Raw genomic sequence first — 13,645 nt, 5'->3', positions numbered from 1 at the left:
GTCAATGCAACATTGATGAAATATGAGCTGCGTCTTAGGTAGTATTTAAAAGCGGCAGCCAATAATCTCTATCAAACAAAGCTACCGTGGCTGCTTCCATTACCACCCTGGCAGCGCTGCAAAAAAAAAAAAAAAAAAACACAACCCACTATCTCTGATTAGTCAGCTGACAGATCCTTTCCTACTGCTCATTGTAATTCAGAGTCCACACATTCCCCCAATTACTTAGCCTGATTGAACCTCATGGATTAGCTGGTGCTGGACTGCTCAGGAAGATCAGGCTTTTCCTAAGAGTGGAGGAAGAAAAAAAAAAAAAACTCTCCTCCTAGGGGCTAGATGGGGCTGGCTTTCTCTGCGCAAGTTGATTTTTAAGGTGGAATGCTAAGAATCTTTTTGAAGGTAGTATTAACTGATATCTTTATTCTTGCCCTACCCTGCTATGTAACTTGAAATTCAATTCTGTTTTTTTTTATTATTATTAAATTCTATTCTGGGTTTAAGCCTGGGAAAGGTTAATAGTTTGTGGGATTTTGTCTTGATGATAATCTAAAAAGAACAGAACATACAAACTTTCTGACACGGGTAGGATTCTCTCCCGAAACATTTCCCCAAAACGTGTAACTAAAAAAAAATATATATATATACATATATATATATGTATATATATATATATATATATATATATATATATATAGTCTCCTATTATTATGAAGTATAGCCTAACTGCATAGTTTCTTTAAATATCTATAAATTAAGGTTTTCAAACCAAATTATATAATTACTTCACAGACACTAGTTTAAAATAATATACGAAGACAGTTAGACTTATCTATACAATGGCTGTTTTAACCAGAAAGTCTTTCTGAATGTTAACTTTTCCTCTTGAAATTAGCTTGTATTCAATATTTACCTCTATTGCAAACAGTGTCCAATGGCTATTAATGGTTGAGATATAACTGATGTGCTTTTGAGTATGGGTATAGAGACTATACCATAAGCAGAAACATTTAAAATGTTTAAATGAAACAACACTGAAACTAATCTATAGCCAGTCAGATGTCCTCATCACCTGCACCCCTACTCCTGCCTGGCAATTATGCAAATAAAGGGACCTTGGATGCAGAGCTCTTTGCTGGGCAGACTTCTCAATTCCCCACTGAAAGAGCATCCCTAGGAAACAGAAAAGGGAGCATCACCTCCCAAGAAACAAGTCATTATTCCTTTATTGACCCCAAATCAGTAGTGCTGTGCTGTGCTTAGTCGCTCAGTTGTGGCTGACTCTTTGTGACTCTATGCACTGTAGCCCACTAGGCTCCTCTGTCCATGGGGATTCTCCAGGCAAGAATACTGGAGTGGGTAGCCATTCCCTTCTCCAGGGGATCCTCCCAACCCAGGGATCGAACCCAGATATCCCGCATTGCAGGCAGATTCTTTACCATCTGAGCCACCAGTGAAGCAGTATCAAGACCCAATTCCAAAACTGATGCCATATGCCAACCAGTCACTCAATGAAAATTAATTTCATCAAACATATAGTTTTAGCCAAAAAAAAAAAAAAAAAGCTGGGCTGGGTGATTTTAAAAATGCCTTATTATAACAAGTGCTATATTTAGTGTTAAATATTTGATTCTTATCATGAACTAAAGTTTGTTCCACAAGCCCAAGGAGTGATCCTAAAGGCCAGGGCATGATAAATACCTGGATAAGTATCATTCAGCCCCACTGATAGGAGTCTGCAGTACATGGAGGGCAGATGTATTCTCTCCAAAGGAATTTTACCTTTTTTCTAAAAAAATTATTAATGTATTTGTCTATCCACAAGTCCTTTGGAAAATGACAGGAAGCAGCAAGTGGAAAGGTCACCAACTGGAATTCATGAAAATTCAATTCTTGCTCCCACTCTTTTGGTTACCTAGCTATCTGACCTTGGATTCATCATATAACCTTTCCAAAATGAATATCTATATCAATATAATTCCCTCATCTATAGGACAATTTATAAAGACATCCACCCACAGGACTTAATCAGGAAACAGAGAGAATCAACATTACCTAATAAGTGTGAAAGTGTTTGGAAAAGCAAAAATATATTATATTAAAGTTGACATTTTACTATTTTATTTTGGTGATTTTCATGAATCTGGTATTAATTCTTCTCTCCATTGCTTATGATTAAACACCTCTGTTTTAAGAAATAAACAAAAAACTACCATACTGACTTGCCCAAGATGAGGAATAATTCATAATGGGTATGAAAATAATAATGATCTCATTCATGATACCGTGTGAGTGTCAGTGTATTTCTTGTACTGGTCAGCAAGTTAGTAGAACAAAAAAGAACACTGGTTCAGATGTCCAACAACTTAGATTTCTGTCTTGCCTTCACAACTAAACCAACTGCCTCTGGTGGGTGTGGCCTCCATGTCGGTTGTGAAACGAAGGAAGAATTTCATTGGTTGATGATATTGAACTCTCAAAGAAAAACATGGATTGATTCCCAGCTTCTCTGGTCTGATAGAGCAAGTTGACCACATGGCACTTCCACAGACAGCCCTACTCTTACCAGCTCAGGAAGAGCCTATGGGTTCCTCACCTCCCTCTTTTCTATGAAAGAACTATCAAACAATATTCAGATAAGCCAATAATGTAAAAAGATCATCTCAGCTGTGGGCAAGACTGCATCTCTCATACTGTCTCCTTTAGAGACTCTCTGGGTCTTGGGGAGCTGGGGACTAGACTCTTAGGAAGATATGTCATTTTGCAGGTGACTCCCTACCCTCTTTATCCCAGGGGAAAGAAAAATCTAGAAAGATACACACCAAAATGTTAAAAAGTGCTTATTTCTGGATGGTTGGATTATTAACTATTGTTTTAAACCTCCTTCTTTATACTTTTCAATATACAATGTGTATACAACATGGCTATTGCTGTTTTATAAAAAGTTCCCATAAAAAATTGCCTTGATTTGAAAGGCATAGGAGACCATGAATCTCTTCTCACTCAACTTGAACCATTAACTATTCATTCTTTCCTATAAAGTTTTCTATTGAGTAGAGTTGTTCAGCTCAATCTCCTTTACCAATTCTTCTCTCTAGTTTTCCACCTCTCTGTTCCATCTATCTTTTTAGACTCCATCAGAACAAAAATAATCTGTATCCCCACAAACAGAAAGTATAATGCAAAACAAAAATAAGAAGTTACTGTAGAATAAATTGGTACTTACTGAGATTTTTTGGAGAGATATTTTGAGAGAAGACCAGGTATCCAATCTTCGATCAAGAATAATGGTAAATCGGGAGTCAGATCCATTTTGCCTAGAAGATAAGAGGAAATAATATGTTTTCCTTAATAGTAATCCAACTTTGCTAAATATGTCCTTACTTCCGCTTTACATTTACATGTGATGTCTGGACTGAAGACAGATTTGGGAAGTTATCACAAGGTGCTACAATGGAAAATCAATTTAATTCCATCAGTCCAGTTCAGTTGAGTTCAGTCACTCAGTCGTGTCTGACTCTTTGCAACCCCATGAATCGCAGCACGCCAGGCCTCCCTGTCCATCACCAACTCCCAGAGTTCACTCAAACTCATGTCCATCGAGTCAGTGATGCCATCCAGCCATCTCATCCTCAGTCATCCCCTTCTCCTCCTGCCCCCAATCCCTCCCAGCATCAGAGTCTTTTCCAATGAGTCAACTCTTCGCATGAGGTGGCCAAAGTACTGGAGTTTCAGCTTTAGCATCAGTCCTTCCAATGAATACCCAGGATTGATCTCCTTTAGGATGGACTGGTTGGATCTCCTTGCAGTCCAAGGGACTCTCAAGAGTCTTCTCCAAAACCACAGTTCAAAAGCATCAATTATTTGGTGCTCAGCTTTCTTCAGTCCAACTCTCACATCCATACATGACCACTGGAAAAACCATAGCCTTGACTAGATGGACCTTTGTTGGCAAACTAATGTCTCTGCTTTTCAATATGCTGTCTAGGTTGGCCATAATTTCTTCCAAGGAGTAAGTGTCTTTTAATTTCATGGCTGCAATCACCATCTGCAGTGATTTTGGAGCCCAGAAAAATAAAGTCTGACCCTGTTTCCACTGTTTCCCCATCTATTTCCCATGAAGTGATGGGACCAGATGCCATGATCTTCGTTTTCTGAATGTTGAGCTTTAAGCCAACTTTTTCACTCTCCTCTTTCACTTTCATCAAGAGGTTTTTTAGTTCTTCTTCACTTTCTGCCATAAGTGCAGTGTCATCTGCATATCTGAGGTTATTGATATGATTGATATATTGATATGATTAATTCCATATTCTACCACAATTTAAAATTTCTTTTTGCCACTTACGTCAATCTTTTAAACAGGCAAATGCCCCTAAAATGGATTTGGAATACTGTGATTTGGGGCATGGGAAACATTGTAGACAGCTCTGCTTCATGACATCAGATTTAACTTCATGGCAATCCATCATAAGTCAATGATCCATTAACTCATTCAGAAAAACACTGTTAAATCTCTTGCCTGTTCCTTAAGGGAAGGCAGTGTAATGGATAATAAAACTTTTATTTGCCCTAAAGAGACCACTTTCAAGCTTTAAGAGGTACAGTGTAAATTTTGTTTTCTGGGATTTGATTTTTGTTCATGCGTGCTTAGTCACCAGTCGTGTCTGACTCTCTGTGACCCCGTGGACCATGGCCCACCAGGCTCCTCTGTCAATGGGATCCTCCAGGCAAGAATACTGGGTGGGTTGCCATTTCCTTCTCCAGTGGTAAAGTATGAAATGAGTGAAGTAAAGTTGCTCAGTCATGTCTGACTCTTTGCGACTCCATGGACTGTAGCCCACCAGGCTCCTCTGTCCATGGGATTTTCCAGGCAAGAGTACTGGAGTGGGTTGCCATTTCCTTCTCCATTTTGTTCATGAGACTGTTCATAATATTACCATTTTAGATTAATGCCTTCTTAGTCTTCAGGATTAATAACCAGAAAACATTTCCTTTAAAAAAACTTGTTTGCAAACTAAATAAAATCTTTAAGGAAGCTTCTGAAACTTTCCCCTTAAAGCATTCTCATCTCAAATGATTCTCATCTCTCTTCTCTAATACCAAGAAGTTACTCCTAATCCATTTCAATATCACTTTTAAGTCTATTTAACTTTGTCTTGTTATTTTATCCTTGGAAGAAATGAAGAATAGCTGTCTAGCTATTGGCTAGTGACGGTTTCTTTTAGGCTTTAAAGTATGATCATCATTTTCAACCTATGTTCTTCTGCATGGGGACAGATACTTCTTAGCCCCCGATTTTGTTTTCCTAGATCCTCAGTATAATTTTTATAGCAATTTAAGTAGTGGTCAGCTTCCGCTTCCAAGTTATTTCTTATTTATTCTGAAAGTGAGTCTTACAAATCATTTACAATAATAATAGCCACACTAAAACATCACTTTCTTGTTATTACATTCAAATAGGTATCCAAAAAAGAAACCAAATTGAAGAAAACAATGTAATGAAATGCTGTACCTTGCAATAAACGTCAAGTAAGTCAATACTTTTGCTATAACTTCTTCTGGTATGCATTTGAAATTACAATTTTCTGGAAACGTAATGATCCAAGCATCATCCTTTCCCCGGCCACCTAAAACAGTATCAAAAACCACGTTAACATTTATGTCATAACAATGTAAAAAAGAGGATTTTAGATTTGAGAAAGGTGATAAAGAAGACAGGTTGGGGCCAATGCAACTTTTATAAGGATGATGACCTCCACAGAAACCAAAATGGCACCATGCTCCTGCTTAAGTGCAAAAAGTGGCAGGGTGGGGTACTTACCCTGGGGGCCAATGATTAAGACTCCACGTTTCTGATGCAGGGTGAGAGTTCAATCTCTGGTTGGGGAACTAATATCCCACATGCCATGGCCAAAACATCTTTTAAAAAACCAATACAGTATTGTAAAGTAAAATAAAGTAAAAATTAAAAATTAAAAAAAAATGCAACAGGGTGGTTTTGAAATTGAAAAGAAGAAAGAAAGAAAAAGGGGGAGAGACAAAAGAAAGGAAGAGGGGAAGGAGGAAGGAATAAAAGACAGCAAAATGAGGAAAAAATGTCACGGAGTGTGTGTAATAAACATAGTTGAAAATATCACTGATCCCTCATATTGGACAACCATGGGTATTAGGAAATAACTGTTGCTATACCAATACTATGAGTTTAAATTCAAAATGAGTCACTGACAGCTTGATAACAAGTGGAAACGTTGAAAAAATTGACCACTTAGAATCATGGTGAACATGAAAGAGTATAGTATACAAACTACAGGTAATAAATAATGTTCTAACAGATTGGTGGAAGAAATAACATAAGGAATAATAGTGACAATGGTATAGGAATCTTACTAATGCAAAGAAAGAAAGACCACAAAGTATACAATTCAGTGTTCATCCCCCTCCAAAGCCGTCTACACAGCCTGGAGGATTGAGAATGAAAGCCACCTAAGTGCAGGGGTGAACCTTCCATGTGCCTAAGGTCCCATTCTATAGTCAGCCTAACACCTGGGCACAGAGTAGGTGCTCAATATATATTTAGTGTTAAATGGAAGTTGAAGGATTATTTTAGGAGGCAAGTTGCCGGGTGGCCTTTGAATCTGGCTTGCTAAAAGAAAATTTTTGAGAGATTTTGTTGTAATTCTTATTTGGCTGAATTTAAATGAATAGAGATATAAGATATAAGAAAATTCAATATGCAATAAAACTATGACAAAGGCAAAGGAGATAAAGTAGAATGATAAAACAACTAATTCTAAAAGAAAGCAAAAATGGAAGGAGAAACAAAGAACAGGACAAATAGAAAACAAATAGTAAAATGATAGATTTAAACCAAGCAATATGCATAATCACGTTAAACGTAAACGATTTGACATTTCAATTAAAAGTTAGAGATAGTCTAATTGGATAAAACAATCAAGACCCAACTATATACTGTCTATGAGAAACAGACTTTAAATATAAAGGCACAATGCATTAAAAGGAAAAAGATGAAAAAAGATATATCATGCTAATTAGTTCAAAGGAGACTGTCTAATATCAGACTAAATAGATTTGTCAAAATTAGAAGATCATTTGATAATCAAACAGTGGTAAATTCATCAAGAGGACATAACATTCCTAAGTGCTTATGTATCTGATAACAGAGCTTCAAAATACAAGAAAGAGGGATGGTACGGGGAGGGAGGTGGGAGGGGGGTTCAAGATGGGGAACACGTGTACATCTGTGGCAGATTCATGTTGATGTATGGCAAAACCAATACAATATTTTAAAGTAATTAGCCTCCAATTAAAATAAATAAATTTATATTTAAAAAAAAGAAACAAAATGTATAGAGCTCCAAGGAGAAATAAACAAATTCACAATTTTAGTTAGAAATTTCACCACCCCTCTGCATTACTGATAGAAGAAGTAGCTGGGAAATTCACTAGGAAACAGTACACCTGAACAACAATTTCACCAGAGTGACTTAAGTGATGTTTCTAGAATACTCTATCCAACAAAAGCAGAACACACATTCTCCACTAGAGCACTTGGGAAAAGGTCAAATTCATTCCTTGCCTTAATCTTTCTCAACAGAAACTTAAGGGAGGGTCCCCATTCCCATAGTACTTTTTTAATCAGACTAGGTCAAAGTAATGAATCAAACTAGACCAAAATAATAAATCAAATGATGATAAATCTTTATAACATTCTAGATGTAAAGAGCAAGATGAAGAAAGATAATCATGGAAAATGATGGCATCCACCCAAGAATTTTAAAGGAACTCAAAGGAGAAACTGTACAACTCTGAACCAAGAGATTTAGCCAAGCATGAAACAAGCGGCCTCTATAGATAAGTATGGTATAGAACTAGGAATATTAATAATATATAACATATATATATATATAAAAGTTAGACTTGCTGAGCAGTATTTAGGCAAAGATCCCCTGGAGAAGGAAATGGCAATCCACTACAGTACTCTTGCCTGGAAAATCCCATGGACAGAGGAGCCTGGTAGACTACAGTCTATGGGGTTGCAAAGACTCAGACACGACTGAGCGACTTTACTTTCACTTTCACTGTCATACCTATCAAAGGAAAGAATGTTGGTTCTTATAAGGGTAGATTCTCATCAACTAATCAATAAACTGTTATCACCACTAAGTACACACAAGTGTTGCTGTTGTTGTTGTTTAGTTGCTAAGTCATGTCCGACTCTTTGTGACCCCATAGACCACAGCCCACCAGGCTCCTCTGTCCATGGGATTTTCCAGGCGAGAATACTGGAGTGGGTTGCCATTTCCTCCTCCAGGGGGTCTTCCCAGATCAGGGATCGAACCCACATCTCCTGCATTGGCAGGCAGGTTCTTTACCACTGAGCCACCAGGGAAGAACAAGTGCTGTATGTACTAGGTAGTAAACATGTGAGAAAAGAAAGGAGATATTGATATTCTAAATAAGGAAGTTTTTGTTATTTTTAACATTGGGAACCCATTCTTCAAAAGAAACAACAGGCAAGACGTATTTTGAAAACTACAAAGATCAGATAAGAAAGGAAATTATGGAGAGGGATCTAGATCGGGAAATAGGTCCCAAGGGTGTTTCTATTTGAACACAATTTTAAAAACACTGAGGAGCTTCAGTAAAATCCCTTAATCTCAGTAGTAACATCCTTTAATTTCCATAGAGAAAGCCTAGCGCACATTTATACCACTTATAAAATAAAAACATAAAACCTCATTAAGTCACCACTAATTCACAATTACTGCTAATTCTAATCATTAAAGCAGAAGCCAGATTGAAGTGTCCAATTAGGATCATCTATAAAGTAAATGCTCATTTGGTAAACCAAGCATGTAGGTATCATTTTAGGAGAAATAATTTAACTACTTAAAAAGAATAAGATGGTCTCTTGTACTCTCAACACCTAAGAAGGATTTTCATACAAACAACACATATACTTGTAAACTGTTCTTATCCATTTAATACAATAAATATAATGTTTAATGGCATAGTTCAAGTTACTCTAACACCTGAAAGGAATTTGCTTGTCTTTAAGCAAAGTTTTCCCTAGATATCTGACCAGATTAAAATAAGAGGGGTGGTTTCCTATTGCTGTATCTCTAAAAATATGTAATACTATTGAGCAGCTTTATTTACAAGAGCCAAAAGGTGCAAGCAACCCAAATGTCCACCAATGGATGAATGGATAAACAAATTAACTCATCATACAATGGCATATTCTTCAGCCTTAAAAAAGGAAGGAAATTCTGATATATGCTACAACATAGAAAGACCTGGAGGACATTATGCGAAATAAAAAAAGCTAGTCACAAAAAGACAAATATAGCATGAGTCCACTCATATGAGGCACCAAGAATAGTCAAATATGAAGATACAGAAAGTATCAATATAATGGTAATTGCCAGGTGTTAAAGGGAGGGGGGAAAGAAGGGTTATTTTTTAACCAGTAGAGAGTTTCAGTTTTACAAGACAAGAAGAGTTCTGGAAATGGATGGTGGATGGATGGCTATATAACAATGTGAATGTATTTAATACCACTGAACTATACACTTAAAAATAGCTGAGAAGGTAAATTTTATGTTATATGTATTTCATAATACATTATTCACAAGTTTTAGAAATAATATACAAATGCATATACATTTTAGAAAAGTCAACTTTTTATCATGTGTATGCTGCGTAATTAGGGTGACTCACAGCATTTTTAATGAACATTTAAGTCATCAGAGCTATGGTGGTAGGGAAAACTTCAGAGAAGTCTGTGGCTGCCCTCTCACTCAGCCTGCACCCACCTAGGAGATGGATCCCGAATGTCCAGGGTACAAGGCTGATAAGCCTGGTTTTAATCACTTATCTAAACATATTTAGAACCTCTAGTTATTCTCTAAATGTCCATTTCTTTAGCAACTACATGCACAATGCATGTAGTTTACTGAAATATAAAAATTATATAACCACCTATAAGAAGGACCAAATTAACTTTGCTAATGGATTCAAACATTTATCTGATCTGAATATATGAAAATGTCTGCTTACCAGACAGGAAGGCGATGTCTTGCATTAAGAAGTGGCTGACGTCCTTTACACAGAGAAGCACTTCGTCTTCCGTGACAAATGAGAAAGGGAGAGAAATAATAGGCACATTAGAGAACAGCCGGAAACACACAGGGGATTTCTTAGCATGCAGGAAAGAACTCTGGGGGTCCCGAAGATCTGCATCCACAGATGCAAGGCCAACCTTCTTCTCTTTACTCCTCTCAGCCACCTAAGAAGGAAATCACACTCTGGACAGTGTCACTGTATAAATAAGACCAGTTGTCCTCATTCTCAGAATCTATGCCTGGGACTACTCTCAGTGACCAAAAAGCCAGGGTCAAAAGTCCAAACTCTAGGACATCCGGACTTATCTAAAGGGTAGACAGTCACAAAGAGACACTGTAGCATAGTGTCTTCCTCTTCTCTCTGCAAAGCTTTATTAGTGATTACAAAGCATTTTTTGGGTCCTTTATTGCATTGGATCCTTAAAAAACCCTGGCGAAAGCTATTATTATCCCATCTTACAGGTCAGGAAGTGTCAGAGATCGAGTATAAAGCAGTGGTTAAACATACAGCTTTTAAGTCCAAGAGACCTGAATTCCAATCCCAGCTTGCTGCATATACTGGCTATAAAAACATGTACAAGTTACTTAGCCTCTCAGAGTCTCAAGTTTCCTTACCTGTAAACTGGCCATAATAATATATACCTCACAGGGTGCTGTGCCAACCAAATGCAAAATAACTGGCATAAGAGTCAATGTTTCTTGAACAGCACCCTATTAACTCATCTTTGACCATTAGAAGGGGACACATCCATGTGATCTTCAATATATTTTAGTTGTCCCAGATCTTAAGTGCTAATTTGTAATGTTCAATTCTAGTGAACTCCACAGGGGCCCTAGATCAAAGTCCACTACCTACCTCTGGTCCATGAGCCAGGATAACTTTTTCAAAGAAAACGGGCCATCAAACTCAGCTATTCTGGATCATTGGTTTTAATGCCTGTGGTTCCACATTTCTCAGAGAAGCCATGTTTTCCTCCTTGCCCACTGATACAGAGGGCCTTCAAAGACCTGGTCTCCAGTGGTGTCAGGCTGATGACACATTCCCCTTCTTGATGCTCTTCAGATCATAGCATATGGAGGGCTTGTATCCAGGCCCATCCTGCTCAAGGGCATTGCACACACAGATTCTCAAATGACCCACACTGGAAAATGGAACATGGGCTCTGTTACAGAGCCACACACACACATACAAAATTTGAAACATAAAGAAATGCATTGACTAATTTATTTTCATAAGATCAGTTCAGTTGCTCAGTCATGTCTGAATCTTTGTGACCCCATGGACTGCAGCACGCCAGGCTTCCCTGTCCATCACCAACTCCCGGAGCTTGCTTAAACTCATGTCCATCGAGTCAGTGATGCCATCCAACCATCTCATCCTCTGTCGTCCTTTCTCCTCCTGCCTTCAGTCTTTCCCAGCATCAGGGTCTTTCCCAAGGAGTCAGTTCTTCACATCAGGTGGCCAAAGTATTGGAGCTTCAGCTTCAGCATCAGTCCTTCCAATGAAGGATGAGATGGGAGATAGTGCAAGAGGACTAGAACTTTCTCTGCTCTCAAAGGCCTGCACAAGTGGCAATGTTCTATCATTTAGATGAGAGTTGACTCATTGGAAAAGACTCTGATGCTGGGAGGGATTGGGGGCAGGAGGAGAAGGGGACGACAGAGGATGGGATGGCTGGATGGCATCGCCGACTCAATGGACATGGGTTTGGGTGAACTCCGGGAGATGGTGATGGACAGGGAGGCCTGGAGTGCTGCGATTCATGGGGTCGCAAAGAGTCGGACATGACTGAGAGACTGAACTGAACTGAACTGATTAGGCATTAAAATATTCCTACATAATAAGACCCAATTTCCTCCCTGCTCTGATCAGTAGAAATAACTATCAAGATAAATGGATAAATTTGATGTCAGGTGGCAGATCTGGAAACACTAATATCTGCAACCTGATTCCTCCCATACCATTCAGGCTGTCACATAGTTACAGAAACTATGTCTATTTATTCTACATTTTTTAAAAATCCATTCATGTAGTAAGAGAAGCATCAGGCCATAAAATAAAAGGCTGAGGGCTGGGAGTGGGAGGACTGGACCTGATGCTGGCTTGGCCACTGAGCGGCTCTAGGGTCTGGGGCAAGTCACCTCCACTTCTCACCCATTAGCCACCACAGGCAATACAACAAGTGCTCCAAGGCCCCAGACATCCTGAGATCCAACAACAAGTAAAATCCAGAGACAAAAGGAAAACACCCTGATGTTTCTATCATAAAATGTCTTCCACAACTGTGCTGACAAAATCACATTTCAACACCAACACAAAAGAACAAAATAATGGTTAAAAGAAACAGACTCACAGGGATAGAGAACAAACTAGTTGTTACCAGTGGGGAGGAGGAAGGGGGAGGGGCAACACAGGGGGAGGGGATTAAGAGGTAAAAACCAGTATGTGTATAATAAATAATCAGCACAGGAAATGCAGCCAGTATTTTATAATAACTTTAAATGCAGTATAACCTTTAAAATTTGTGAATCACTATATTTTTCACCTGAAACTTATATTATTAATCAACTACACCTCAATAAAAAAAAATGGTTAAAAGAGAAGATGGTACTATTGCGTTGGTCAAAAAGTTTGTTTGGGTTTTTCCATGGCATCTTACAGAAAAACGCAAAGAGATTTTTGGCCAAACCCAACATTTTAGGGAAAGATCACATTCTCGGTTGAAAACAGGGTGAAGGGAGAGGACATAGCAGGAAAAGGAAACAGAAGCCACGGGGTTATCACTGAGCAGCCAAAAAAGACGCGGTGGCCTTGTTGCTAAGAACAAAGAAACAGAATTCAGAGAAAGCCAACACTGAGTTAAACCCAACTTTGTATCGAACCTCTTGAATTTCCACACAGATTTCCCTCAGAAATGTAAAAATGAGAACAGATATGGTTTAGGATGTTCTTGATGACCCTTTAAACTCTTTTACTCGAGAGCATGAGAAATAAAAAGCCTAAGTCACTAAAGCTGGATCAAATCCACATCACAGAGTGTTTCTTGTTGACCAGATTTATATTTGATATAAAACTTGCAGAGCTGCCCCATGTGGAAAATTCAATTGCTCAAAAATGAAAGGCGTGCAGTCTCCTTACTTTGGACTAGTTGTGAAACCCCAAAAGGACTGGTTGGGAAAACAAAACAAAAAAGCACTAACGCGATAAATTGGGAGATTTGGATTGACATATACACACTGCTGCTGCTGCTGCTAAGTCGCTTCAGTCGTGTCCGACTCTGTGCAACCCCACAGACGGCAGCCCACCAGGCTCCTCCATCCATGGGATTTTCTAGGCAAGAGTACTGGAGTGGAGTGCTAGTGCCTTCTCCAATATATACACTACTATGTATAAAATCCTGGAGGAGGGCATGGCAACCCACTCCAGTATTCTTGCCTGGAGAATGCCATGGACAGAGGAGCCTGGAGGGCTACAGTCCATGGGGTCGCAAAGAGTCAGACAC

At 38.5% G+C, this 13,645-nt stretch overlaps 1 protein-coding gene across 3 annotated transcripts in view; it reads right to left on the bottom strand.

Moving 5' to 3' along the window:
• MCF2 (MCF.2 cell line derived transforming sequence) overlaps positions 1–13,645 on the bottom strand; it is a 126,027-nt gene that overhangs the window by 77,542 nt on the left and 34,840 nt on the right. For all 3 annotated transcript variants that reach the window (XM_070290649.1, XM_070290650.1, XM_070290651.1), the window contains exons 2-4: positions 10,078–10,143; positions 5,510–5,624; positions 3,224–3,314 (exon numbers count right to left, since the gene is read on the bottom strand). In XM_070290649.1, the coding sequence (XP_070146750.1) occupies positions 3,224–3,314; positions 5,510–5,624; positions 10,078–10,143 (272 nt within the window). The remainder of the gene's footprint in view (positions 1–3,223; positions 3,315–5,509; positions 5,625–10,077; positions 10,144–13,645) is intronic.

Source organism: Ovis canadensis, chromosome X, assembly GCF_042477335.2.
Source record: "Ovis canadensis isolate MfBH-ARS-UI-01 breed Bighorn chromosome X, ARS-UI_OviCan_v2, whole genome shotgun sequence".
Lineage (NCBI taxonomy): Eukaryota > Metazoa > Chordata > Mammalia > Artiodactyla > Bovidae > Ovis > Ovis canadensis.
The sequence above is the reverse complement of the archived record's forward strand: the minus strand, read 5'-3'. Positions and strand labels throughout refer to the sequence as shown.